The following is a 27,913-nucleotide window of genomic DNA, read 5'->3' on the forward strand; positions in this document are numbered from 1 at the left end:
CCTACGTTTTGCCTCTCGGTAGCCACTTGTCTGCTAGAAATGTTTTAGGCGAAGACCTTTCCCTTTCACTTTACTCCCCCAACCTACATGCATCCTCTCGTAGGTTCACCCAGAACCTGTCAGCATTCCGTCGAGAAGTCAACGACTCGATGAAGAATTCCACTTACGGCGTGAATAGCAATGATATGATGAGCTGACATCTCCTTGGACTCTCCCTATACAGAGCAGCGTCCTTTTGGTCTGGCCCAGAGGGGCAAACAGTTACATGGGAGAGGGCCTGGCTGATCCTGGCTCCCTCCTCCAGGGATGTGGGGAAAATGGCAAAGATCAGCTAGCTGATTCCCCAGGGAATAGGGGTGTGAGTGCACTCACTAGGGGGCAGGGTGCTGCTGGTTCTTGGGGGATGGGGTGGGAAGGGTGGTGGGAGGAGAAAGAGACACAAATATGTGAGACTCCAGCCCCCTCTCCTGGGGCCACCCAAAGGCGAAGAACCCCCAGTGTCCTGCCACAACCTGCCTTGTAAAAACATGTACATTTTTTCATAACATTTTGAACAAGGTTTATATTGACTCAAGTTTAAAAAAAAAAAGTGTGACTGAAAAATTTTTACAGAGTCTAGTGCACCAATGCTGATGTGAGGGGTTGTGTATGCGAGTGAGGAAAAAATGTGTATTCTGGTGGCCTGAAGCTTTACTGGGTGAGGATGTGTGAACATGCAGAGATATATTTAGTGACACAGTGTAGAGGCAAAAAAGGTAAAAATTCCAAATGTATATTTTTTCTTATTGCCCTTTCCTTGCCCCCCAAATTATCACTTCCTGTTACCCTTGTTATTAGGAACTCTAAGCCATGCGGAGCACCCCTCCCCCTTCACCCGTAGATGCTGCCCTGGGCCCCTCGGCCTCTTACAGTGATACACCTCCAGCTAAAAGTGTTTGCTGTTCTTAGCTTCACCCTTCTTCTCACTTGGCCTACCCTCATCCTCAGACAGAGGCCTCTTGCTTTTAAAAGTCAGATGTGAGTCTGTGATTTGGGGTTCTTGGTCTCTGTAAAGGCAGAGACCTGAGAGAAGGGATTGAGCCAGTTGCTTTGCTATGGAGCAATTTGGATGAGTCCACCAGATGGCCCATCTGCGTGTGGCCAATAACTTTTAGTCTTCCCCAGCCCTTGAGGCAGTGTGTGTGGATGTGTGCGTGTGGATATTTATATATGTACCCTGCACTCGTGAATGTATGAACTGGAGGAAGCTACTACAGTGGAGGAGTTCTTAATAACAAGGTCTGCCTAGCATGAAGTATTTAACATTCTCCCGTTTCCTTAAAAATATACATTTTTATAAAATGAAAACCATAATAAATGTTTTGAATATTTAAAAAAATTAACCTACAGAGGAAAATGAATGGAGAAAGCTATTTGCCTTGTACTTTTTCCACAATTGTTGCTGCTAGTTGTACACATCTCTAGTTCAGCTCTTGCCCATGGGACACTCATCAAGTAGGTTTTATTTTTATTTCTCTCCTCTACCCCCAGAAACAAACCTATTAATTTTTTCTTCTCCTCTGGCGACTGTTTGGTGAATCCTTTCTTGCGTGATCAGGTTGCAGATAGACTTGTAAGGGTGTTTGCTGCATACAGTGTAAGCATTGTGACCGCCAATAAACTTCAATGGTTTCTACTGACCCTGTTTCAACAATCAAGTCTAGTGTGTCTGTAGGAACATGTATCACTCCAAACACATGAAGATGTTTGAAACGTGCATTATTAAAAGCCAGTGGATGGCAGGGGCCCTCAACCTTGTGAAGTTACCTTCTCATTGGACTAAGTCTGACTCAATTACTTTTAAAAGTATGATTGGTTTGGTTGATGCACACACATACACATACACACATAATACAATTTAATCTGCAGTAAAGACTGTACATTTTTTTCATATAATTTTGAACACAGTTTATATTGACTCGAAATTAAAAACAAAAAGTGTGATTAAAAACGTTTAGTCTGGTGTACCAGGGCTGGTGGGGGGGTATATATATAAGGAAAAAGTGTGTATATTTACACATATATGCTGTTGTCCACATTATAAAAGTGACTCTACCTCTTTACTAGCTTCCAAGTAATAGCATGGCAACCAGCAGAGAAATAATTTCAGAAAGCCCAGTTTTGCTAATGTTCTGAAATCTGCTCCTCTAATGTGGATTAGACCCTGACAAGTTCAAGGATAAAGTGTTATCTCCTAAAATACTTGGCAGACCTCATAGGCCAGAATTATCAAATGAAGCACAGCAGTTAACAGGGACTGCTGCTCTTCCCCATACTATGTAGTACCTTGGTATGAGGGAACATAAATGCCAGGAACATTGGAAAGTATTAAGGTACAAAGAGGAATCCTACCTTGATACAGATTTATACCCAATAAATCACAGATTCTAGAGTGCCACTTTTGTCCACCTACCTTACCTAGATGTACCTTTGTCTGCTGCCTGTCTCCTGGGTAACTTCTTGGTGCTAAATTATTTTGAAGACAAAAAGTTGCATCCTAATGACTAGAAGGCAAATAGAAGTGATTCATTGTGGCCAAGTCTGTCCCTAAGCCTAGTATAATAGAAATATAAAATGGCCAGTCTTCATTAATACCCAAAACACCAGTCACATTGCCTCAGTGACCTGGAATTCTAATTCTGTAGTAAGACAAAATAACTTTCCCAGGTACCTAAAGACCCCCCCTCCCCCAACTATCCTGAGATGCTGATTGATCAGCAAAGCCACAGACCCCTCCCTCCCGTTGCATAAAAACTCAGAAGCAAGAAACTCATCAGAGGTGGTGGTCTCCTCAGTCCAGTCATGACAAAATGCCATAGTTAAAACCTCCCACAACCACATCAAATCTTTAAAAACAGTGAAGCTATTCCTTGCTTAATTGACCATGATAAAAGAGGGCACCCAAAAACTAGCCATTTTTCCTGGTCAGGAGTTTCACATGATTCAACCTAATAAATATAAAAGCCAATTATCTTTAAATTTTAATTTCTGCAAGAAATAATGTGGAGGTTTTATTCTGTTAAAACATGACTGTATTCGTTTCTAGGCTATCCTGGGCACTGTGGTTATCAAGTCAAGTGCTTTAGACAGTGTTTCCTGACACAAATTGGACTTTACATTGACAAAACACCTAAAGTCTTTACTGTAGATTATTATAGTATGTATGTGCATACATATGTATTTGTTTTGTTGGCTCTGCCAACTAAAGTATAAATAAGACAAAGAAGGGGTTTGGTTCAGGGTCAGATTTTAGGTTTTTAGATTTTAGGGAGTAAGGACTTTCAACTAAGTGTCACCTTTCCGATAATAAGTGACAACCTACTAAGAAATAATATATTTATGTTCTGCAAACATGAAGTAGTTACTCTTTTGTCTCCCCGAGTGGGAAAAATGTTCTTATGAAATTTCAACCAAGTGCAGAAACAGACTACCAAAATATTTCTGGTCATTGGGTAATATAAGTTGAATCTGGAGAGCCTAAACACCTGCCCGAGTGCCAAAGCAAGAAGAGTAAAGAAAATTTGGGGAAACCTGCAAAAACCGTAAGTCTGATAAAGCCTTGGGAAAATGTAAGTAGTTATAACTAGTTCTTTAAATACTTTAAAAATAAATTTAGAAGGATAAAAGTTACCAGCCATTATTAATACAACTGCCAATTAGATGCTAAATAATGTCTAAGAGGATTCTTAGCCTCTGTAGCTTGACTCTGGGTCCATCACATCTATTGGGTTTCTTAGATATCCTGAATTCACAGGTCAGCCACCTTTGTGTATTTCAGGAGCAGTGAGTCAACTAAACAAACCAGCTGTCAGTGGGACATCAGGTGATCAGAGTGGAGGACAGAAGCAAGCTTCGAATATTCTCCCCGTCATCAGAAAAACCCTTACGCTTTCAGGACAGGCTGACTACTGCTGTCTGTCCATTCATCAGATACTTAGCATCCAGTGTAGGCCAAACACCTTTTTGACAGTAAGCGCCAGAAAAGGAATGCAAAGGAAAAGCAAAAAAAAACCCAACCCAGCATTTGGCCAGGCAAGTTCATTGCCACTCTTTTGCCCAAGATCCCTCACCAGTACAAACTGACTCCAAAACATAGTGAACAGTCTTTAACAAGTATCATACACAATTATATTTTAAATTGTGCTTGATAACCACGAAGATGAACTCAGACAAGTATACAATGTCACCTATATGGTCCAAACCATCCCATTATTAGTTTACAAAGGAATAAAGAGTGACCATCGAGGACTCCCTTAATCCCTGCTAGCCAATGGGTAACAAATTAAGCAAGTCCATGCACGTCTGGATTCAAGGTCTGGTGGACCCCAAACTCAGGATAAGGATTAACTAGACAGCAGATTTGGCCTTATGTAAAGCTCAGCGGGGCCACTGTACAGCCTGATAGTTTGAAAACGTGGGCAAATGTAATAAAGAGCAGCAGTCTCCAAGAGAAAACCCAAGCCATCTCCCCTCAGCTCTTAAAAGACAGGTTATACTGTGCAATGAAGGTAAAGCATCCTCTCTCTAAGAACAGCACACCATTGTCAGAAAACCAGTGCCCCATCCTCCAACAGCTTGCAGTCGGGGACTCTTACCACAAAGCAACTCAAGTTATGAGCTACCAGCCAGGCTACAAGTGCTGCGCTGGAACTCTTCCATCCAAGGAGGCAGCTGCCGGTGCCACCCCTGCCTCCTGCCTCCTCACCGTCTGCGGCGCCCGCCTTCAGTCTAGGATTCCATGCCCTTCGCCCACTGCCCTCAGGATAGAGCTCCACTCCCTCTCCAGCCTCGCCTTACTGACCTGCCCCTCGGTCTTACCGCCTGCTCGGTGAGGCAGCCCTAAGCCCACTCCCGGCCCGACTCTAACCCAAATGTGCTCCTTAGGAGCTGGGAGCAGTCGAAAAAGAAAGGACGTCTATCTGGGACGTTGGTGGTGTGTGCAGAAGACGTTAGCTGGGAGGCACAGAGTGGCTGGGCCTAATTTGGGTGAAGGCCCCGCAGAGAGTCCCGGCTGCCTGCTTTGGCGGGTTAAACTCGCCGTGGCCAAAGTCCTCTGCCCAGAGGAAGGGAGCAGAAGCTATCGGTGTCGGACCCCGGCCTTGCGAAGGAAGGAGGGACAGCGTTCACCCCCACCCCGGTACTACTTCCTGACAAGCCGCCGCGCCCCGGAAGTGGTTCCGTGCGGCACCGCGTACACAAGCCAGCTTCCGAGACGCGCTCGCTTCCCGCGGTCGCTCGCCCCGCCTCCGTCGCCCCGCGCAGGCGCAGGCATGACTCTTCCTTGCGCCGACCGCACCATCGCGTTGCGGCCGGTGAGAGCGTTTGACCTCTCCGTGGCCGCCCGAGCGTCTGTGGGGAAGGCCCCAGCCGGGCACTGCGGGCGTCGGACCCCCAGCGGACCGTGTGCCCGTAGAGATTCGAGTTCGCACGCACCCTGCATCCGCAGTGGAGATCGTGGAGGCGCTGTTCACCGACCTGCTCCTGGGTGGGAGAAATTCATTGGAGTGACAGGCTGCAGAGGGTGTCCTCGCGCTGTCTGTGCTCGGAGGGTCCGGAAGGGGCGCCCCTAAGCGGGGTCCCACCAGAACGAGGCAGGAGGCAGAAGGCAGGGCAGAGCGCTCCCGCGGTGCCCGAACACAGGCCTGAACCGGCCTGGACCTTTCAAGGAGGCGCAAAAATAGCGCGGCTGGAGGCCGAGCGCAGACCTTGTCTGGCTGAGGGGTGGGCGCAAGAGGTTGCGATTTGATCCTAAAAGCCATAAATTTCTACCAAGGGCCACTTTGCAAAGCAGTCCAGCGACCAATCTTTGTTTAACCCACCAGCTAGTGGGTAATAAGGATTTGAACAAAAACAAGGGCTGTGGGGAGTTGAGAAATATTGGGGGTGGGGTGGTCAACCCGACTTTGTGACCAGTTGGATGTGAGAGTAAAGGGGGGAGGGTTCTAGTATGATTCCCAGGTTCCAGAAAGGAGCAGCAACTGAGTCGAGAGAGAGGAAGCACGGGACGGTGTGGAGATGAGGCAGGGTGCTCTTCGCCAAGGAGACTTCCCTGCTCTTGCAGTCAGAGCACCTGAAATTGCACGAAGGTCAGAAAACAAGAGGAGGAGACTTCCCAATCGTTTTATGAAACAAGCATTTCTCTGATAGACAGACATTAAAAGAATAAAAGAAAAAAAAAACACTTTTAGGCTAGTATCCCTTGTGAACATCGATGCAAAAGTCCTTAACAAAATACAGTCAAATCGTATTCAGGAATATATGAAAAGGATATGACAAAGTGGGATTGATCCTGGGAATTCAAGGTTGGTTTAACATTTTTAAAAAATCAATAAATGCAATTCGCCATATAAAAAAAATTAAGAAGAAAGAGCTGATCTTAATAGATAAAAAGCACATGACAAAATTTAATACCCATTTATGACAAAAATTCTCAGCAAACTAGGAATAGAAAGAAACATTCTTAACCTGTTAAAAGACATCTAGAAAAAAACTACCAACAGCATACTGAAAGGTAAAAAACTGAATGTTTCCCTTTAGATCAAGAACAAGGAAAGGATGCCCATTCTTACCACTTCTATTCAATATTGCATCTGAGGCCCTCACCAGAACAAATAGGCACGCATGTGCATGCACACGCACGCACACACACACAACAGGCACATAGATCAAAAAGGAAGAAGTAAGACTCTATTCCAGATACCATGATTTGGGGTACAAAAAAAGGTACTGGAACTAATAAGTGAATTTAGCAAAGTCACACAATACAAGGTCAATATACAAAAACTTTCTAAATACTAAAAATAAACTTAGAGGTGAAATTTTAAAATGTAGTTGATAAAGCATCCAAAAACATGAAAAACGTAGAAATAAAATTTAACAAGATATGTGCCAGACCTGTCCACTAAAATCTATAAAACATTGCTGAGGAAAATTTTAAAAGATCTAAGTAAATGGAGAGATTATAACATGTTCATGGATTGGAATGACTCAAAATTATGATGTCAGTTCTCCCAAAACTGAACTATGCATTCAACAAAATCCAATAAAAATCTCAAAAAGGCTTATTTTGTAGAAAAGGACAAGCTAATTCTAAAATTTATATAAAAATGCAAAGAATGTGGAATAGTCAAAACATTTTTTAAAAGAAGAACAGAGTTGGAGAACTCAACTACCTGATTTCAAGATTTACTATAATGCTACAGCAATTAAGATAGTGTGGTATTGACATAAGGGTAGACAGATCAATGGAACAGTATAAAGTCCAGGAATAAACTGACATATATGGTTGATTTATTACAAAGGTGCCAAGGTAATTTAGTAGAGAAAGGATAGTCTTTTTCCAAAAATGGTGCTAGAAAAACTGGATGTCCACTTAGGGGGGAAAAAAATTTAACCTTGACCCTTGCCTAACACCATCAGAAAAATTAACTTCAAATGGATTACTGATATAAAAGTAAAAGCTAAAACTACAAGCTTCTAGAAGAAAACTTAGGAGAAAGCTTTCACAACCTTAGGATAAGCAAAGATGTCTTTAAAAATCAAAAGCACAAACCATAAAAGAAAAAAAATTATTGGACTTCATCTAATTTTTTAATTTCTGCTCTTTAAAATATATTTTTCTTTTTCTTTAATGAAAAGACAAGCTATAGGCAAAAGTGAAAACCTATGGAATACATATATATTTGACAGAAAACAGGTATCCAAGATATATAAACAACCCCTACAACTCAATAAGAATAGCCCAATTTGCCTGGCCGGGCTTGGCTCAGCGGTTGAGCGTTGACCTGGGATCCAGGCAATCCAGGTTTGATTCCCGGTCAGGGCACATGCCCGGGTTGTGGGCTACAGCCGATCAATGACTCTAGCATCAATGATGTTTCTATCTCTCTATCCCTCTCCATTCCTCTCTCTGAAATCAATAAAGATATATTTTTTTTAAAAAAAGAGCATTCTTAAAAAAAAAAAAAAAAGAATAGCCCTATTTAAAAATGGACAAAATATTTGAACAGGTATTTTGCAAGAGATACATAAATGACTAATAAACACTTGAAAAGATGCTCAATATCACTCATCATCAAATAAATACAAATCAAAACCAGAAGAGATGTCACTATAAACATCCATTAGAATGGCTAAAATTAGGAAGACTGACAATTCTAAGTGTTGACAAAGATATAGAGCAACTGGAATTCTCATACATTCCTGGTAGAAATGCAAAATGTGCAGGAAAATAATCTTATAGTTCCACGTAAAGTTTAGTATATGCTTACCAAATTATCCAGCAATTCCATTCCTAGGTATTTTTCCAAGAAAAACATAGACATATGTCCATGCAAAGACTTGCTCTCGAATGTTCATAGTATTTTTATTCAGAATAGTCTAAACCTAGACTACCCAAATATGCATCAACAGGTATATCAGGGATTTATTACAAGGAATTGGCTTATGCAATCATGAGGGCTCCCTAAGCAAGTCTGAAATCCACAGGGCAAGTTATCAGGAAGGGCAGGCTGGAGCTCTCTGGCAGGAGCTGAAGCTGCAGTCCACAGACCTTCTGCAGGGGAATCTCAGTTCTACTCTTAAGGCCTCTGAACTGAATGAATCAGTCCCACCCACGTTACTGAAGGTAATCTACATAAAGGCAACTGATTGTAGATGTTAAGCATGTCTACAAAATACCTTCACAGACACACCTACATTAGTTTGGGGGGGGGGTAAATAATTATACCTTTATTGATTTCAGAGAGAGGAAAAGAGAGGGAGAGAGAGAGAGAAACATCAATGATGAGTCATTGATGGGCTGCCTCCTGCACGCCCCCTACTGGGGATCCAGCCAGAAACCGAGCGTGTGCCCTGACCCCTGACCAGGAATCCAACCGGAATCTCCTGGATCCTAGGTGGATGCTCAACCATTGAACCACACCCGGCAGGGCCCTACATTAGTTTTTGGTTGAATAACTGGGTACAATAGCCTAGACAAGTTGACAGCTGACCAGCAGGTGACTGAACATACAAATTGTGGAATACTACTCAACAATAAACAAACCAACTATTGATACATGCAACAATATGGAGAAATAAATCCCAAACACATTTTTTTCAGCAAAAGAGGGCAGACAAAAAGACCCTATGATTCTATTTACATTGTGAAATTCCAAAATAGTCAATACTAATCTATAGTATCAGAAAGCAAGTATTTGCCTAATGCCAATTAGGCATTAAGGGGAGGAAGCTGGCTGCAAAGGAAACAAGAGATTTGGGGGAGTGATGGAAATGATAACTTGGCTGCAGTGATGACTACACAGGTGTATACATTTGTCAAAATTCATCTAATTATACACTTTAAATGGGTGCATTTTTGTATATAAGTTATTTTTCAATGAAGTTCACATTTTAAAAAAGAAAGGAGAAAAAGCTGATTCCTACATGGTAGAAGCTCCAGTCAGGGTTCCAGAGATTTTTCTAGTTGTACCCTCCAGCACCAGTTTTGGAAACCCGTTGCCTTTCCTTTGCGCCTGTGCTGAAAATCAGTGAAGCTTGTATGTAGGTGGGAAGGGTCCGGGATGGGAGTGAAGGGTGAGAGTGAATGACCGAGACCCCCGGTTGTTCGGAAGCTGTGCGCTGCCCTTTGTTAAATGACTGGCCCTGAAAACGTCACTCTCACTGCGGTTTCCTCACCAGCGGCTGCGGCTGCCTCTCGGGTCACCCTCCTGATGCCCACCCTCTCCCAGCTATGGGACAAATCGTCCTTCTGGAAAGAGGGCTCTCCTCTCTGGGAGGCCCACACTTGGGGGTAGGGGGAAGGGCAAGGACACAAAGAAAGGCCGTGAGCACAAAGCAGCGCGAGTGCTGCCGCTTCCTCCCGGTGGCGAAGCCTCTCCGCGCCGGGCAGCTGGAGCCCTGGACTCCAGTGAACGCGCGCGGGTCGCCCTGGACTCCAGTGAACGCGCGCGGGTCGCCCTGGACTCCAGTGAACGCGCGCGGGTCGCCCTGGACTCCAGTGAACGCGCGCAGGTCGCCGACTGGTGTGGGCCGCGGCCCCCACCTCACCTGGGAACCCTTAGAAGTCAAATGCGCTGGGCCGCGGCCAGGCCTGCTCAGCGGGAAACGCGGTGGTGCCTGTAGCACGTGCGCCTTAACAGGCCCTCCAGGTGCATCTGAAACACCAGGAGGAAAGCATGGCGGCTTTAGGGCTTGATTAGGCACCACCCGTGCCCTCCGTAGGCCTCATAACCGCGGCGGAGGGCAGCCCGGGGAGGCGGGACTAGGCTGGAGGCAGAGCCCAGGGGGAGCGCTCCGAGCACGGGCCCAGCGCGGGACGCGCCCCCGGAGCAGCCACCGTGAGGGCAGCCGGGCCCGGGGTGAGCGGGGCCCGGGGTGAGCGGGGCCCGGGGGGCACCGACGCGCGCTTCCCGGGGGGGCGGGGGGCGGGCCTGGGGTCTCCCCAAGGCCTCCGCCCGCGTCCTTGCCGAGCTCTGGGCCGCCCCGTGCGCCTTCGCCTCACCAGGCCCCTCCGCAGCGCACCGCCGGCTCCCCCGGCCGCGCCATGAACCGCAGCCGCTTCAGCAGCACCGCCGACAAGGCCGTGACAGCCACGCTTTGGGGTGAGTGAGCCCCGGGATGCTGGGGGCGCGTCCCCAGGGTGAGGACTGCGTGGGGGAAAGGGCCCCTGCCCTAAGCCCGCGCGCCCCTCCCTCCCGGCCTCTCCCTTCCAGGCTGCGAGTTGAACCAGGAGAAGCGGACCTGGACCTTCAGACCGCAGGAGAGGAAGCAGGACTGTAAGGTGTGGCTCAGTGCGGTGAGTGTCCCCCCACCCCGCACCCACCCCCACCCCGCACCCACCCCCACCCCCACCCCCAGGCGGGGAGGAGGGACTCAAACTACTAAAGAGGATCCGGGGGAGCCTCTGGGCCCAATAGACGCAACAAGGTTTCCCTCCTCGCCCTCGGGTGATGAGGTGCCCTACTGTGGTCAACCCTCTCAGATTTGCTTGGGGGAGAAAGCCAAAGAGGAGATGAACCTCGTGGAGATCCTGCCCACGGCGAGCCAGGACGACAAGAGGGCGAGGCCCGTCACCATTGCCGCGCTGCAGGCCTCCGTCCTGCCCATGGTGAGCCTTTGCCCGCAGGCCCCGAGCACTGCCTGCTCCCCTCACTGTGGGTGGGCGCGGGCGCAGCACTGGCACAGTGGTCCTGCCAGGCCAGCCCTGCTGGAGAGGTGATAGGCCCCTGACTAACAGCCCAGACAGCCCTGCTTCCGTCCAGCCCACCCTTTGCTAGCTGAGGGATGGTAAGTTAAATAACTTCTCTTCTAAATCATTTTTTTAAAAAACTGTTTACAGATAGTGACAGGACACTATTGATGACTTATATATTGTGTATCCAGAAATTCTCTTATTTCTAATAATTTGTCTTGTGTTTTCTATGCAAGCCATCATTGCACTACACTGGTGAGGACCTCCAGTATAATATCAGATAAAATGAGAATGGCAGATGCCCTTGTTTCATTCTTGATTTCTTTTTAAAGAAATTATTCTGTTTCTCCATGAAGTATGGACAGGTTCGGTAGACACCTTTTGTCAGCTTCAGGAAGTCCCCATCTAGTCCTGCTCTGCTTTTAAAATTGGGTTTTCTTCTTTTTATTTTAATTTAATTTAATTTTAATATATCTTTGTTGATTTCAGAGAGAAGGGAGAGGGGGAGAGAGAGAGACAGAAACATCAGTGATGAGAGTCATCATTGATCGGCTGCCTCCTGCGTGCCCCCGACTGGAGATGGAGCCCACAACCTGGGCCTGTGCCCTGCCCAGGAAACAAACCTTGATCTCCTGGATCGTAGGTCGATGCTCAACCGTTGAGCCACACCAGCTGGGCAGGTTTTCTTCTTTTTAATCAAAACGGTTATCAAATACTTTTCTATTCAAACAATCTTAGGTTCTTTTCTTCTTTAATCTGTTAAGTGGTAAGTTATATTAATAGAATAATATTCAGCCAACTTTGCATCCCTGAGATAAACACTACTTGGTCATATTATAAACTTCTAGATTTGCTTTGTTAATATATACTCCCAAGTGAGGTTGGGCCTATAGATTCCTTATCCTGGGTATCAAGGCCTGTTGGCCTCATGAACTGAGGGATGGAGTGTGCTGCTCTTCTAGGTAGTGGAACAGTGAATATAAAACTAGGATTGCCTGTCCTTGAAAACCTGGGAGTCTGACCTTGCAAAGCTGCCCTCAAACCTTTTTTTTTTTTTCTTTCTGTCTGAGATCTCCCTAGATCTCACCCATTCCTATGGTTTTAAAGATCATCTGTGCAAAATGAATACTCTGAAATTTGTTTCTGTAAACCCAACCTCTCTTGTGCTCTAGCTCCTCTGTTCAACTAAATATATTTAAAAGATATCTAAGAGATAGCCCAACTAAACAAATTTAAATCCAAATTCTTGATTCTTGATTTTTATCCATAATCTCTTTCCCTACCCCAACCTGATTCCCTCCCAGTGAGTAGTTGTTCTTCCAGTCAAGAGAAAACCTCCTTCTGCAACACCCCATATCTGATCCACCAGCAAATCCTGTTGGCTCTGCCTTCACCACATACCCAGTCTGACCACATCTCATCACCTCCCTGCTACACCCTGGTCCAGATGGCCATCACCTCTTGCTGTTTTATTGCAGGGCCTCCTAACTGGTCTAACTACCTTAACCCTTGGTCCCCTATAGTCTAGTCCAGGGGTTGACAAACTACAAGGTTAAATCCAGCCCACTGCCTGTTTTTGTAAATAAAGTTTTATTGAAACACAGCTATACTCCTTTATTTACATATTACCCATGGCTGTTTTCTCACAGTAAGAGCAGAAACATTCTCCACAGAGACCATGTGGTTTACAAACCTAAAATATTTACTATCCAGCCCTTTCCGGAAAAGTTTCCCAGCCTCTGATATGTTCTATACACAGCCAACAGGAAGATCCTTTTAAACAAAAAGGTTGTGTTGCTTCTCTGCTAAGGTCAATGGCTTCCCATTCCACTGAGAGTGAGATCCCAGACCCTTTATGTTCTGGCCCTCAGCACCCTCTCTGACCTCCACTTTTGCTACTCTCCCCTCCCTGATCCTGCTCAAACCACACTGGCTTCCCTGACTATACCTTGAAAACTCTCAACATACCCCTCCTTGCAATCCTTGCATGTATTGTTCCCCGTGCCAGGGGCACGCCTGTCCCCCACTCCCATCTGGTCTTTGCTCGAATGCCATCTCATTGAAGAGGTCTGTCCTGACCACCAGCAGCAGCCCCTCTGGCCTCCCAGCCCACACTCACTTCCCCCCCATAGGACCCACCCCTGGCATCAGTTTTCCTTTGTGCATTCTTTCTCCCCGACCAGACTATAAGCTCCAAGAGAGTACGGACTTGGCCTGTTTGGTTTGCTGCACTGTCCACACTGCCTGTGTGACAGTGCTGGTGTACTGTAGAGACTTGATATATATCGAAGGAGCAAGTAAGTACGCACACAAACTATGTGGGACTGGTTTGAGTTTAAGTTACTGTGATTTAATAGTTTTCGATCTACTCAGATGTTTCTATTTGAGCCCATTTTTGGTTTTTTTACCAGCTTTATTGAGGTATAATTTACAAGACTCCCCAATGTTAAATGTGCAACTTGATGGCGTTTGACAAATGTATTTGATTGTGTAACCACCACTGCAATTAAGCCTCTGTGCAGTCGATCCCTTCCACCCACCATTGCCTCTGCAACTGTTGACCTACTTTCCGTCACTATAGTTTTACCTTTTCTGGAATGTCATTTAAACTGAAGCTTGCAATACGTAGCCTCTTGTGCCCAGCTTTTTCCACTTAGCATTATGTTTTTGAGATTTATCCATGTTGTTGGTCAGATAAGAATGTGCTCCTTTTTAATGTCTGAGTAATATTCCATTCTATGAACATATATATATAAATTGTTTATTCATTCACTTATTAATGCACTTTTGGGTAGTTTCCAACTTTATACTATTATGAATGAAGCTGCTATGAACATTTAAGTGTAAGTATTTGTATGGATATATTTTTACATTCCTCTTGAGTAAATACCTAGAAGTGAAATTGCTGTATCATATAACAAATGTATGTTAAACTTCATAAAAAACTGCCGAACTATTTTCCAAATTGCATTCCTACCAGCAACGTATGAGAATTACAGGTGATCCACATCCTCATCAATACTTTGCATTGTCAATCTTAATTTTAGCCATTCGGTACCTATATAGCGGCATCTCACTGTGGTTTTTATTTTTATTTTTGTTTGTTTATTTATATTCTCACCAGAGGATATTTTTTCCATTGCTTTTAAAAGAGTGGAAAGGAGAGAGACAGGGATAGAGATCGAGACAGAGACAGAGACAGACATCAACTGGTTGCCTCCCACACGCACCCCGACCAGGCCCAGGGATCGAGCCTGCAACCGAGGTACGTGCTCTTGGCCCGAATCAAACCCAGGACCCTTCAGTCTCAGTGCTGGTGCTCTAACCACTGAGACAACTGGCCAGGGCATCATTGTGATTTTTATTTACATTTCCTTAATGACTGGTGATGTTGATCATTTTTTTAATTTGTTTTCTGGTCATTTGTATATCTTCTTTTACAAAATGCCTGTTCAGATGTTTTGCCCACTTTTAAACTGAGTTATTGAGTTGTAGGAGTTCTTTGTTTTAAATACGTTTTTATTGATTTTTAGAGAGAGGAAGGGAGAAGGAGAGAGAGGCAGAAACATCAAAGAGAGAGAAACACGGGTCAGTTGCCTCCTCACACCCCCTATTGGGGATCAAACCCGAAACCCAGGCATGTGCCCTGACCAGGCATCAACCCAGCGACCTCCTGGTGCATGGGATGATGTCAACCCACTGAGCCACACCGGTCGGGCTGTAGGAGTTCTTTACATATTTTGGGTACAAGCGCTTTATCAAAAATATTTCAAATATTTTCTCCTGGCGCATGGCTTGGCTTGCCTTTTCATTGTTGTGGTAGTGTTCTTTGAAGAGCACAGGTTTGTAATTTTGATAAAGTCCAATTTAACTTTTTTCTCTTATGGTTTCTTTTGGTGTCCTAAGAAATCATTAGCTAAGGTCACAAATATTTTCTTCTAGAAACTATTCTAGGCAATTCTTCTAGAAGTGCTCTTGTTTTAGCTCTTATACTTAAGTCTAGATCCATTTCAAGATAATTTTTTTGTACAGTATGAAGAAAGATAGAGAAACTTTTCCCCCAAAATGATATGCAGTGCACTAGCACCATTTTTTTGAGAAGACTATTCTTTCAGTATATAATTACCTTAGCACTTTGGTCAAAAATCAGCTGACCACATATGACTGCATATATTTCTACAATCTGTTCTGTTTCATTGTTTTATATGTTTACCCTTTTTCCAATAAGAGACTGATTTAATTATTGTAGTTTTATAGTAAGTCTTAAAATTAGGTAGTGCAAGTCTTCCAACTTTCTTATTCTTTCCCAAAATTGTCTTGGCAATTATAGGTCCTTAGCATTTCCATATAAATTTCAGAATAGGATTTCTTTTAAAAATCAGTCCGTTGGGATTTTGATTGAGATCGTATTACATCTATTGGTTACATTTGGGGGGGATTGGCATCTTAACGATTTTGAGTCATCAATAATTGAACATAATATATTTCTCCGTTTGTTTTAAGTCATAGACTTTTCCAAGCAGTATTTTGTAGTTTTCAGGATACTGGTCATGTACATATTTTGTAAAATTTACCCCTGCCTATTTCCTGATTTGGGGTGCTATTGAAAATAGTAATAATGTATTTGTTGAAAGATAATTCACATATCATAAGCTTCACCAACTGAAGGGTGTGACCCAAGCGTTTTTAGTAAATTCAGAGTTTATAACCATCGCAACGTTTAGATTTTCATCACCCTCCAAAAAACTTCATACCTACTAGCAGTCATCCCCACTCCCCACACCCACTCACAGGCAACACTAGCCAACCAGTAATCTACTTTCTGTCTCTATAGATTTGCCTGTTCTGGACAGTTTATATAAATGAAATCATAAAGTATATGGTCTCTTACGACCATCTCCTTTCACCCAGCATACTGTTTTTAAGGTTCATCCACACCGTAGCATGTATTAGTGTTTCTTTTTATTGCCAGATAATATTCATTGTATGGATATAACCACATTTCACTTATCCTTTCAGCAGCTGATGGACATTTGGATTGCTTCGACCTTTTGGCTATTGTGAATGCTGTTATGAACATTCATGTACAGAGTTTTGAATGAACATGTTTTCATTTCTCTTGAGCATATACCTGGAGTGCAATTGCTGGATCGTATGTGGTAGCTTTATGTATGACATTTTAAGGAACTACCAGATTGTTTCCCAAAGTAGTCACACTGTTTTACAATCCTACCAACAGCGTACGAGGATTCCAGCATCCTCCCCAACACTTGTTATTGTCTGTGATTTTGATTAGTCATCTTATTGGGCGTGAACTCGTAGCTCAGTGTGGTTTTGATTTGCATTTCCCTGATGACTAATGATGTTGATCATCTCTTCATGTGTTTATTGGCCATTTGTTTATCTTTCTTGGAGAACTATCTATCCAAGTCTTTATTCATCCCACTAAGTTTGTTCAGTACGGTTTTCATTTTTATTCCATTGAAATTGTTTTACAGTTTTCTTCTTCAACCCCTGGGGTATTTAGAAATATGTGTATTTTAAAATTTCCAAACAATAGGGATTTTCTAAAATTCTTTAATTGATTTCTAGTTTAATTCCATCATGGTCTGAGAACATGCTGTATATGATTTCAGTCTAAACTATGTCGTAACTTGTTTTATGATCCATAGTATGTTCTATCTTGGCAAATATTTCATTTACACTTAAAGAAGGTGTGTTCTCATTTTGTTGGGTGTGTTGCTCTATAAATGTCAATTATATCCAGTTGGTTGGTAGTTTTGTTGGAGTCTTCTATATTCTTACTCATTACCTGTCTACTTGATCTATTAATTACCAAGAGAAGAATGTTGAAGTCTTCAACAATGATTGTGGTTTGTCTATTTCTCCTTTAGTTATCAGTTTTTACTTCATGTACTTTGAAGCTCTTATTAGGCACATACACGTCTAAGATTGCTATATTCTCTTGGTTAATTGATCCCTTTATCATTATGAAATGTCCTTCTATCCCTAGTAGATATTCTGAAGTCTACATAATGTGATTAATATAGTCAATCTAGCTCTCTTTTCATTCATGTTTGTGTGGTATTTTTTCCTGTTTTGTTTTTTTTTTTAATGTTTTTATTGGTTTTAGAGAGAGGAAGAGAGAGGGAGAGAAAGGAAAAAAAACATTGATCAGCTGCCTCCTGCACACCCACTGCTGGGGATCCAGCCCGCAACCCAGGCATGTGCCCTGACTGGGAATCGAACCAGCAACCATTTGGTGCACGGGACTACGCTCAACCCACTGAGCCACACTGGCCAGGGCTTTTTTCCTGTTTTATTATTTTATCATTTTACTTTTAAACTCTGTATCTTTGTGTATAAAGTGGATTTCTTCTAGATACCTTTTTACTTTTTTATCCAAACTGATAAACTCTGTCTTTTAATTAGAGTATTTAAACAATTAATATTTACTGTAATTATCTACAAGGCTGGGTTTAAATATATCATCTTGCTATTTGTTTTTCTGTTTGTCCCATCTGAGCTCCATTTTTCCTCTTTTCTGGCCTTCTTTTGGGTTAACTGTTTTTTATGACTGCATTTTCATTTCTGCTATTGGCTTTTACCTCATCTCTTTGTTATTTTTTAGTGGTTGCTCTAGAGTTTACAATATGCATCTTTTAACTTAACAACAGTCTATGTTCAAATACTATTATTACCACTTTGTGTATGAGATGAGTATCTTACTACAGCATACTTTACTTCTCACTTCCCCTCCTTTGTACTATTGTAATAACTTTTGCTTCTACGTATGCTATAAATCCCACACTATAATGTTAATGTCTTTGCTTTAAACAGTCTAATTTTAATGAGATTAAGAATTAGAATAAAACATTTTTATATTTGCTATTTCGGATACTCTTCATTGTGTAGATTCAAGTTTCCATTTGGTATCATTTTTCTTCTGCTTGAAGGGCTTAAACATTTCTTGTAGTTCAGGTCTGCTTGTGATGAATTCTTTCAGCTTTTGTATGTCTGAAAAGTCCTTATTTCACTTTAGTTTTGAAAGGTATTTTCACTGGGTAAAAAACTCTAGGTTGAGTTATGTTTTTCCTTTCAACACTTGAAAAACATTGCTCGATTTCTCCAAACATAGCTTTGCATAATTTGCAGAAATCTACTGGCATCTTTGTCTTCACCCCTCTGTATGTAATGTCTTTTTTCCTCCGTCTGCTTTTAAGATTTTCTCCTTTATTGCTAGTTTTGAGCAATTTGATTATGAAGTGCCTTGAAGTTCATTGAACTTCTCTGATATGTGGGTTTATTGTTTTCACCAAATTTGGAAAGTTTTTGCCCATTATTTCTTCAAATATTTTTTCTGTTCCCCCTTCTTTCTTACCTCCACTGGGGAATCTAATTATGTATATACTTGGCTCCTTAAAGTTGTCCGAAAGTTTGCTGATGCTGTTCATTTTCCTACAGTATTTTTCCTCTGTGCATTTCATTTTGGATTGTCTTCATTCAATCTCATTACTGCTTTCTTCTGCAGTATCTAATATGCTGTTGGTCTCATCAGTGTATTTTCATCTCGGATATTGTAGTTTCCATCTCTGGAAATTTTATTTGAGTCTTCCGTGTCTCAAACATTTTCAGTCTTACCTCTAGTTTCCTAACGGCCACACTGTGTTCTAGAGGGACTGTACCATTTTACATTTCCCCCAGCAATTCACGATGGTCAAGTTTCTCTGCATTCCCGGTTGTCCCTTTTTCATGTTGTCACTTTTTCATACTTCAGCCGTTCTGCTATATGTGTAGTGACATCTCGTTGTGTTTTTAAGTGGCATTTCCTAGTGACTGATGAGGCTGAACTTTTTTTCCCTATGTGTTTATTTGCCATATGTATATTCAGAAAAATGTCTGTTCATGGCTTGGGCACATTTTCTAATTGGATTGTCAGTTTTGTTACTGTTGAGTTTTGCTCGTTCTGTGTATATTCTAGAAACTGCTCCTTTGTCAAATATATGGTTTGCAAGTGTTTTCTCCCCTGTCTAGAATTTGTCTTCCCATCCTCTTCATGTGAACCTTGTATTACAGAGAAAATGTTTTTATATTGATAAGTTCCATTTTATCATTGTTTCCTTTTATGACTTTTGGTCCTAAGTCTAAAAAAACTTTTTGCCTAGTCCGAGGTCATAAAGATGTTCTTTTTTTTATCCAAAAGTCTCACATTTATGTTTTACGTTTAAGTCCATGATCCATTTTGAATTCAGTGTAAGCTGTGTGATTCGGGTCCAGGTTGATTCCTTTGCCTGTGGACGCCCGACTGCTTGAGCACCATTTGTTGAAAAAGCTGTCCTTCCTCCATTTAATTGATTTTGCACCTTTGTCAAAAATCAGCTGCACATACTTGTGTGGGTGTATTTCTAGGTCTTCTGTTCCACTGATCTATGGGCATCCCTCCCATACCACAGTCTTGATTACTGAAGCTACAGTTTTATGTATGTTTATACTGTGTTGTTGGTGCATATAACTTTCAGAATTATCTTCCTTATAAACTAATTTTTCATCAGTCAATATGTGGTCATCTTCTTTATCCCTAAAATGCCTATTGAATTAAAGCTTAAATCATGATATTAATTTGTTTCCCAGTCATCCCTCAATATCCATCACTCCTTTATTCTTTAGTCATGGAATTCATGACTTCTAGGTGGCCATAAGGCTACTGAGAATAAAAAACTAGATTCCTTCTGAGTCTGGCATGGCTGCGAAGCTCTGGCCAATGGAATGTAAGCAGCAGTGGTATCTACTACATCTGTGGTGTCCTCAGACAGAGACCGTGTGACCTTCTGTCTCCTTCTCCTTCCTGCTGGCTGGAACGTGGATGTGGTGGCTGGAGCCTGAGCAGCCATCTGGGTCAGAAGGTAGAAGCCACGTGTACTGAGGATGGTGAAGCCTAGTACAAAGAGCCTAGATCCCTGGTGACTGAGGAGCAGTGTACCTGCAGCTGCTTATGTCTGGACTTAGTTTATATGACGAAGAAACAAGCTTCTAGCTTGTGTAAGCTACTGTTATTGAGTATTCTGTCACTTGATACCAAACCTAATCCTAACAAATACAACTAGCTCATTTTTTTAAGGATTTTATTTTATTTTTTAGAGAAGTTTCAGGTTTATAATAAAATTGAGAGGAAGGGCCCTAGCTCGTTTGGCTCCGTGGTTAGAGCATCAGTCCTCGGACTGAAGGGTCCTCAGTTTGATTCCAGCCAAGGGCATGTACCTCGGTTGCAGGCTCGATCCCTGGCCCCGGTCAGTCAGGGCACGTGCTGGAAGCAACCAGTTGATGTGTCTCTCTCACATTGATATTTTTCTCTCTCTCTCTCTCTCTTCCACTCTCTCTGAAAAGCAATGGAAAAAATATCCTTGGGTGAGGATTTAAAAAAAAAACTGAGGAAGGTACAAAGATTTCCCATATATTGCCTACCCCTACACATACATAGCCTCCTCCATTATCAATATCACTCACCAGATGGTACCACTGTCTTCATTTTCATTAGATATGGCTCCAGTAACAAAAGCCCAGCCACAGGACCTTAAACGAATTTGAGATTTATTTCTGTCTTGCACAGAAGTCCAGAGTTGGACAGTCTAGAGCTGGTGAGATGGCCCCATGGTCACCAAAGACCAAGTCTCCTCTTATCTCTCTCCTATCCTTAGTGCAGAGCTTCCATCCTCAAGATCACCTACAGTCCAGGCTGCTACAGCTCCCGCCCTCACTCCTGCAATTAAGGTAATAGGAAAGAAGCGAGGGAAGACCAAAGGGGCTTTTCTCAGCTCTCTGTCCACCTTTTAAGGAGTCGTCATTGCACAAGTACCACCCACTAGATTCTACTCACAACTCATTGGTCCAGAAATTAGTAACATGGTCATAGCTGCAAAGGAAACTGGGGAATGCGGTCTTTGGCTGGGTACAATCTTTGAATAATATCAGGGTGCTGCCATATACAAGAAAGGAAGACACGATATTGGATGAGCAACTGAAAGTCTCATCGCATCTAGATATATGCTTCCATCTCTATACTTCAATTTATTTTTTAAAGTATTTTAATTCCATTTCACTTAAAAAAAAAATAAAGGTAGTTTTCTAACTCCCACTATGAGCACATTAACCACATTTTCATATACAAAAAGCTTAGGTACGTTCAACTGTTCACAAGACATGTCTCCATATAGATGTCAACATTTCTAACCTTATGTTTTAGGTGTATATTGTATATAGCCAGCCTTTGTTTTAATCTGTCTGGCCGGTAGAGTCTGTTTATATTTATTGTGCTTGCCAGTATGCTTGGATTTATTTGTAACACGTACTTTGTGTTAAGGAAAGTGCTTCTACTTTCCTTGCTCTTATTTTTTATATCTTATCATTTTTCCGTCTTTTATTAGATTGACTCCAGTTTCTTTCCCCACTTTTCTTTCTACTGGTTTGGAAGCTATAGAACTTCATTCTAATTTTTATTGGTTGTCCTTAATTTTTTAACAATCATGCATGGTCAAAGTCTAAAAGGGATGTTTTTATTCCTTCCAAACTATCCAGGGAGCTTTTCTAATTACCCTCTTCTTCATGTACATGCTGTTATCATGTAGTGTTTTAGCGTCAGCTTGTTTTAAACCCACTGGACACTAGCCATTGCCAGTACTATCTTATTTTACAGTAATGCTTGCTTACATTTTTCTTTGTTTATCCATTTGCTTGCTCACCACTGCTTCTTGTAGCCAATTCTTCCTTCTCAATTTAATTGCCATCCTCTTGAAACAACTTTTAGTAGGCCTGGGGGTAGTCAACCTACTTGCGCTTTGCCTGGAAATGTCTTCATTTTCCCCTCATGTCTTCATGATGTGTTGTCTGTAATTCTAGGGAGAGAGGTGGTTTCCCTCAAAACTCTGGAGATGTTATTCTATCCTTCTGGCTTTTGATGTTGAAATCCTCCGTCTGCATGGTTAATGTGCCCTCTTTGTTCTTGGACATTTGCCTTTCCTCTCTGGCTTATCTTAAGATAACCTCTTTGTTTTCGTTATCTACCATTTCACCTTGGCATGTGCAACTGTAGATTTTTTTTTTTAATCTGTTCAAGACTTAGGTTCCCTGGATATGAGTATCCGCATCTTTGATCTTTCTGGAAAGCTTGTGGTGGTTTTCACTTTGAATATCGACTCCACTCCCCAGCCCCTCGGTCTGATCAGATGCAGCTGGGTGTGCCCTCGCTGTCCTCCATGACTCAGCTCCTCTTCATGCTTGGTCAGTCAGTCTCTCTGGTACGTTCTGGGTAATTTCTTCACAGCTCTTTTCTAGTTTACCGCTTCTTGCTTCAGCTGCTCTATTCTGCTTTTTAACCATTTGATTGGTTTATTTGAAAGCTTACATTTTTTCACATCTAGAACCTGCACTTGGTTCTTTTTATTTTTCATAGTAGCTCGTTCTCAGGGTTCTGCTTCCAACTTTCGTACTTATTTGGTTCTCATCAGCCTTACTTCCTAGTGGTCCGGATTGTTATGTCTCCTACCTTAGGTCCTTGGTTGTGCTCATGTGCAGTCATTTTGTTTCCTTCTGCTGACGCAGGGTTGCTTCTTGTATGTTTTGTAATTTTTATTTATTTTTTTAAGAAAGTGGTTTCTTTTTTTTCTTAATGTTTTATTGATTTTTTGATTTTTTTTAGAGGGAGAGGGTGAGAGAGAGAAACATCAATAGGCTGCCTCCTACACACCCCCTGCCAGGGATCCAGCCCTCAGCCGGGCACGTGCCCTGACCCGGGGTCGCACCAGACAACAACGTTCAACCAACTGAGCCACACCAGCCAGGGCTGTTTTATAATTTTAGATGGTGAATTGTCTTCAGGGTTTTGTTTTCTGGGAAAGAATTCTGTGTGAAAAGAATGGAGAGCAGTTTTGTGTTTGCATCTGCCATTTGCCCAGGAACACCACAGGCTGGGATTTTATAGAGTTCTCGGGTTGGCCGTCCCCGCCAGGCCAATGCAGACTTCACGCAAGCGCAGGTGCGGCGTGGGAGGCTGGCCTCTCGCACGACACTTCAGTCCCACTCCGCATTTCTTTGTTGCCTGGTTGGTGCTTTCTTTTTCTTCTTTTATTTTGAAAAACTGATGTTTAATAACATGTATACTTCCTGTAAACCTGGGAGACACCCAGGAAAATTGAGTCACTCTCCAAAATGGCCCAAGCCACCACCTCTTTTCAAATTTAAACTTTATTTTTCAATTATAGTTGATGTTCAATATTATTTGGGATTAGTCTCAGGTGTACCGCATAGTGGTTAGCCAATCACACACTTTACAAAGTGGTCCCCCTGATATTGCACCTGGCCACCGTGCCTCATTATTACAATATTATTGACTATATATTCCCTACGATGTACTTTACATCCCAGTGACTGTTTTGTGACTACCAATTTGTACTTCTTAGTCCCTCCACCTTTTTCTGGTGGTGTGTAGTTTCTAGTTGTTGGTTTGGGGTTTTTAAGTCCCCTTTCCTTGAGCCTCACCCTGGGGCTTTTTACTGAGGTGCAGCCCTTCGAGGGTCCGTAGAGTGGGCTCCTGTCCACGCGTGAGTGCTGTTCCAAGTGCGTTTCCCTCGGCTGCTGTGGCACCCCTTGCACAGGCTTCCTCATGTCTGGTGCATGGGGACTCTCCTTTCTCTTTCACTATCCAGCCATGCAGAGAAAAACCTGGGTTACATTTTTATCCAGCCTTTCTAGGTGTTTGTGGCTGCAGAGTTTGTTTTCGCTTATTTGCTCCGTCTGAACCAGAAACTCTAAGCAAATCTCTCTAAGCCTCAATTTCCTCTGTAAACTTATAGCACCTCCATCATGGGCGAGGAGTTAAATGAGATAAAGCAGGCAATACGCTTAGTGTGGGGCCTGGCACATGGTAGGGACTCAATAAATATGAGCATCATCATTGTTACTCTAGAAACTTTAGGATGTCTGGAAAAATATTTCCAAAAATAATATACTAGCCACTGAAAACTATGGTTAGCACTTTAATATGTTTCCAGCCTTTATTCACATGCATATTCCCACATTGCTTGTTAGACAAACGTCACACTGTACATACAGATTTGCATGTGCTTTGCTTATTTGACCCGTGTCATAGTCTGTCTGAGATCAGGGTGCCAGCATGGTCAGGTTTTAGTAGGGGCCCTCCTCCTAGCTTGTAAACGGCCACCTTCTCTCTGTGTCCTAACCTCACATGGGGCGGGGGCGGGGTTGGGGGGAGAGAGAGCGCTAGCTCTCTAGTCTCATCTTTTTTTTTTCTTTTAATCCTCACCTGAGGATATTTTTTCCATTGCTTTTCAGAGAGTGAAAGGGAGAGAAAGAGAGAGGAACATCAATGTGAGAAAGACACATCGATTGGTTGCCTCTCACATGCACCCCAACTGGGACTGGAGCCTGCAACCAAGGTACATGCCCTTGGCCATAATCAAACTCGGGACCCTTCAGTCCATGGGCCGATGCTGTACCCACTGAGGCAAACTGGCCAGGGCTCCAGTCTCATCTTAAAAGGACACTAATCCCATGATGACTCTCAGGACTTCATCTAACCCTAATCCCCTCCCAAAGGCCTCGTCTCCAGATACCATCACATTGGGGTTGGGGCTGCAACATAAGACTTTGGGAGACACAATTTAGTCTATAGCAGTAAGATTCTATTTAGCAGCTGCCCCTCAGGTTGGACGCCCATCTGTGATCTCAGCAAGAATGAGATGACCAGGTTCGAATTCTTCTCCATCAGAGTCCCCTTCGCCAGAAAGGTCTAGGGGGCTGAGAGCGCAGTGAGGTCCAGAGAGCCCATGAGGTGTGCGTGGTTCGGGTTTGAGGAATAAACTGAGTGTGTCTGCAGGAGGCCAGCCCCCAGCCAAGTAGTTTCCGAGTGACCCTGTCTTCTCTGCTCTTGCCCCCACACCCCTCCCCCTGCAGGTCATGATGGGCCTGGAGCTTTCTCCTCCAATCACTTTTCAGCTCCGGGCTGGCTCTGGACCCGTGTTCCTCAGTGGCCAGGAATGTCATGGTAAGTCTGAGCTTGGACCTGGGAAAGGTCTGAGAGTGCAGTGCCTAGCACAGGGCCACAAACATCATAAATACTCAGACACTTGAGAAATTCCTTCTTGTTTTAATGTTTTTACTGATTTTAGAGAGGAAGGGAGAGGGGACAGAGAGAGAGAAACATCAGTGGGCTGCCTTCTGCAAGCCCCCTACTGGGGATCACGCCCACAACCTGGGCATGTGCCCTAGCTGGGAATTGAACCTGGGACCTTCTGGTTCACGGGTTGATGCTCAACCGCAGAGCCACGTCGGTTGGGCAGAGGGATTCTTGAATGATTAGAGAAAATCCCCAAAGGCAACGTGGTTGCCGGTAGCCTGCTGGAAGGCCACAGGCAGGGGTCGTACCCCAGTTCTCCTTGACCTCCCTGCACTATCCCTGTGGACTGCAGCCCTCCGCTGTAACACGAGGGTAGGGGTGTACTTGGTTTCACCTTCAAAGAGTAGTGAGGAACAAATGGGATGTTCAGGAAAAGCAGTTAGCAAGGTGCCTAGTACTAGCACGCACTGAAAATGTTAACTTAAAATGAAGTGCGTAGCTGGAGAGTCCCAGGGACCTAGCAAGCCGCGGTGCTGTTGACGCTTGTCATATCCTCTCACCGGGCCTCTTCTCTGCCCAGCTGTGCCTCTGTGCTCCAGGTGCCCTCCTGCCCCAAACCCTAGCCACGTCCACTTCCCTTAGGATAAGGCCTGGAGTCCTTCGCTGCTGCTGGGGCTCCCCACCCCCGTTTCCCTCACACCCTCCTTCCCAGGGTGAGTCCTCCGGCCACCCAGGCAGAGCCCAGCGTGCCCTTCCCCTGCCTCCCGCTACCGCCCCCAGCCCCCGAGGCTGTCCCCGGCCTCCCGCCCCCCCTCGCCTCCACTTTGTCAGGGGGCCAGGAGGGCTTCACGGGCAGGCAGGCGGGCACTTCCCCCTCCGTGCTGGGACTCCCCGGGCACCTCTTAAGCCAGATGGTGGGACGGGAGCCAGGCAGAGACCTGGGCTCAGGCCGCGCCCCTTTCCCACGCCGCTGCAGATGTCTCCTCCGAGGAAGAGGAGGAGGAGGAGTCGGAGGAAGATGAAGATGACGAGGATGACGACGATGACGACCACGACGACGACGACGATGTTGATGTGTCCCTAGAGGAGACCCCAGTCAAACAAGGCAAGAGGCTGGTGCCCCAGAGGCAGATGAGCGTTGCCAAGGTGAGGGCCGGGTCCTGCGGGGCTGCCCGGGGCACCGCGGCCGGGCCTCCCGAGCCTGCTTGTGGGCGGTGGGCGCGGGCGGGCGGCGGGGGGGCGGTGGGGGGCGCGGGCGGGCGGCGGGGGGGGCGCGGGGGGGCGGGGGGGGGCGCGGGCGGGCGGCGGGGGGGGGGGGGCGGGGCACGCGGGCGGGCGTCTGCTCGGGCCCTCGCCCGAATCATCCAACCATGATTGTTTGGTTCCCAGAAAAAAAGGGTGGAAAAAGAAGAGGAGACGGCGAGGTAACTTTCTCTCTCTCAACTTGGCCAAACTCTTGGGGCGCAGCAGATGGTGCTAGAGCGTGGCGCGCCCCGTGTGCACGCCTGTGCGGGCGCGCAGGGGACGGGGACGGGGACACGGGGGGCTCGTGCCGCCCCGGGGGGCTGGCGCAGCCTTTTTGAGAAGCATTAAAACTCTGCTTATCTTCTGACCTAACTGCACTTGTGGCGGTGCCTTTCCAAAGACTCCATCCAGAATATGGGGGCGTCACGCGCACTGAGGGACTCCTCGGTGCAGATTCGAGTGCCAGGGGAAGCGGAAGCTTTCTGGTGGTCGGCCCACGGACCAGCCGGTCACGCGGTCACGTTTCCTCGGGGCGCTACGTGTGCCTGGGAAGATAGCAGCCTGGGAAGTGTTTATAGAATTAAAAAGAACAGGATATTAAGTCGTTTTCATTTTGTTTCACATGTTTTTAGAAGGGGGAAAAAAAACGTGAGAGGAGATACACCACAATGTTAATATCGGTGGGAGGTGCATAAGTAATTTATTTTGTTCTTTATTGCTATATTTTGTGCAATGTGGTTACCATTACTTTTATAATGAAAAGGGCATGTTTGTGGTAAATAAAAGAAAGACAACAGATGGAAGCCTAAGAAAAAACATCTTGTTTTAAAAAAATAGAAAGTCAGAGTGGTCCCTGGCAGGTGACAGGTGGAGAGGTAAACTCTGTAACCTCCCCCTCCAGGCACAGCCCCCTGCTTCCCAGTGTGGGCACTGGGAGGGCAGAGGCTACTAGCATCAGACTGAGGTCTCCCTCTCACCCACCTCCCCATTCCTCACCCACCCCCACCCCTATTTCAGACACAGCCTTAAAGACAAGAGCCCTGTGAGGAAGGTGAGTACATAAGGGGCTGGTCCTCCTAGGGGATGGGGTGGTCCCTGGGAAGGTGCCAGGACCTGGAGCCCTCTCTTCTCTCCATAGGCCAAATCCACACCCAGAGCCAAAAAGCCAGTATACAAGAAATGAGGAGCCAGGAGTGGCCTGGCCACAGTGACCAAGGGAGGGCCTGCCAGGCCACCATGCACAGTGGGTCCTCCTGGGGTGCACTGTGGACCCAGGGAACATCCCCCCCCCCGGCCCCTCCATCTGA

The 27,913-nt window shown here is 44.5% G+C and overlaps 2 protein-coding genes across 2 annotated transcripts in view; both read left to right on the forward strand.

Annotated features, from left to right (window-relative positions):
• The window catches only part of XPO7 (exportin 7), a 77,960-nt gene extending 76,281 nt beyond the window's left edge, over window positions 1–1,679 (forward strand). The window contains exon 28 of the mRNA XM_087816844.1: window positions 104–1,679. Coding sequence (XP_087672970.1) covers window positions 104–197 — 94 coding nt within the window. The 3' untranslated portion in view covers window positions 198–1,679. The remainder of the gene's footprint in view (window positions 1–103) is intronic.
• Window positions 1,680–10,585: 8,906 nt separating this feature from the next.
• Window positions 10,586–27,824, forward strand: NPM2 (nucleophosmin/nucleoplasmin 2). Its single transcript, XM_087816063.1, has 8 exons — window positions 10,586–10,643; window positions 10,755–10,837; window positions 11,024–11,149; window positions 25,199–25,289; window positions 26,296–26,507; window positions 26,751–26,785; window positions 27,624–27,657; window positions 27,745–27,824. Exons 1-8 carry the CDS (start codon window positions 10,586–10,588, stop codon window positions 27,787–27,789), a joined length of 684 nt encoding a protein of 227 aa, XP_087672189.1. The 3' UTR covers window positions 27,790–27,824.
• The last annotated feature ends 89 nt before the right edge of the window (window positions 27,825–27,913 follow it).

Source organism: Miniopterus natalensis, chromosome 4, assembly GCF_054644295.1.
Source record: "Miniopterus natalensis isolate mMinNat1 chromosome 4, mMinNat1.hap1, whole genome shotgun sequence".
Classification (NCBI taxonomy): domain Eukaryota; kingdom Metazoa; phylum Chordata; class Mammalia; order Chiroptera; family Miniopteridae; genus Miniopterus; species Miniopterus natalensis.

What these genes read in the sequence shown, in the direction of transcription:
- NPM2 (XM_087816063.1), top strand. Translation starts at nt 10,586, where the DNA reads ATGAACCGCAGCCGCTTCAGCAGCACCGCCGACAAGGCCGTGACAGCC. An exon ending in AGGCCTCCGTCCTGCCCATG is followed by an intron (nt 11,150 to 25,198) that starts GTGAGCCTTTGC and finishes CTCCCCCTGCAG; the next exon opens with GTCATGATGGGCCTGGAGCT. An exon ending in ACAAGAGCCCTGTGAGGAAG is followed by an intron (nt 27,658 to 27,744) that starts GTGAGTACATAA and finishes TTCTCTCCATAG; the next exon opens with GCCAAATCCACACCCAGAGC.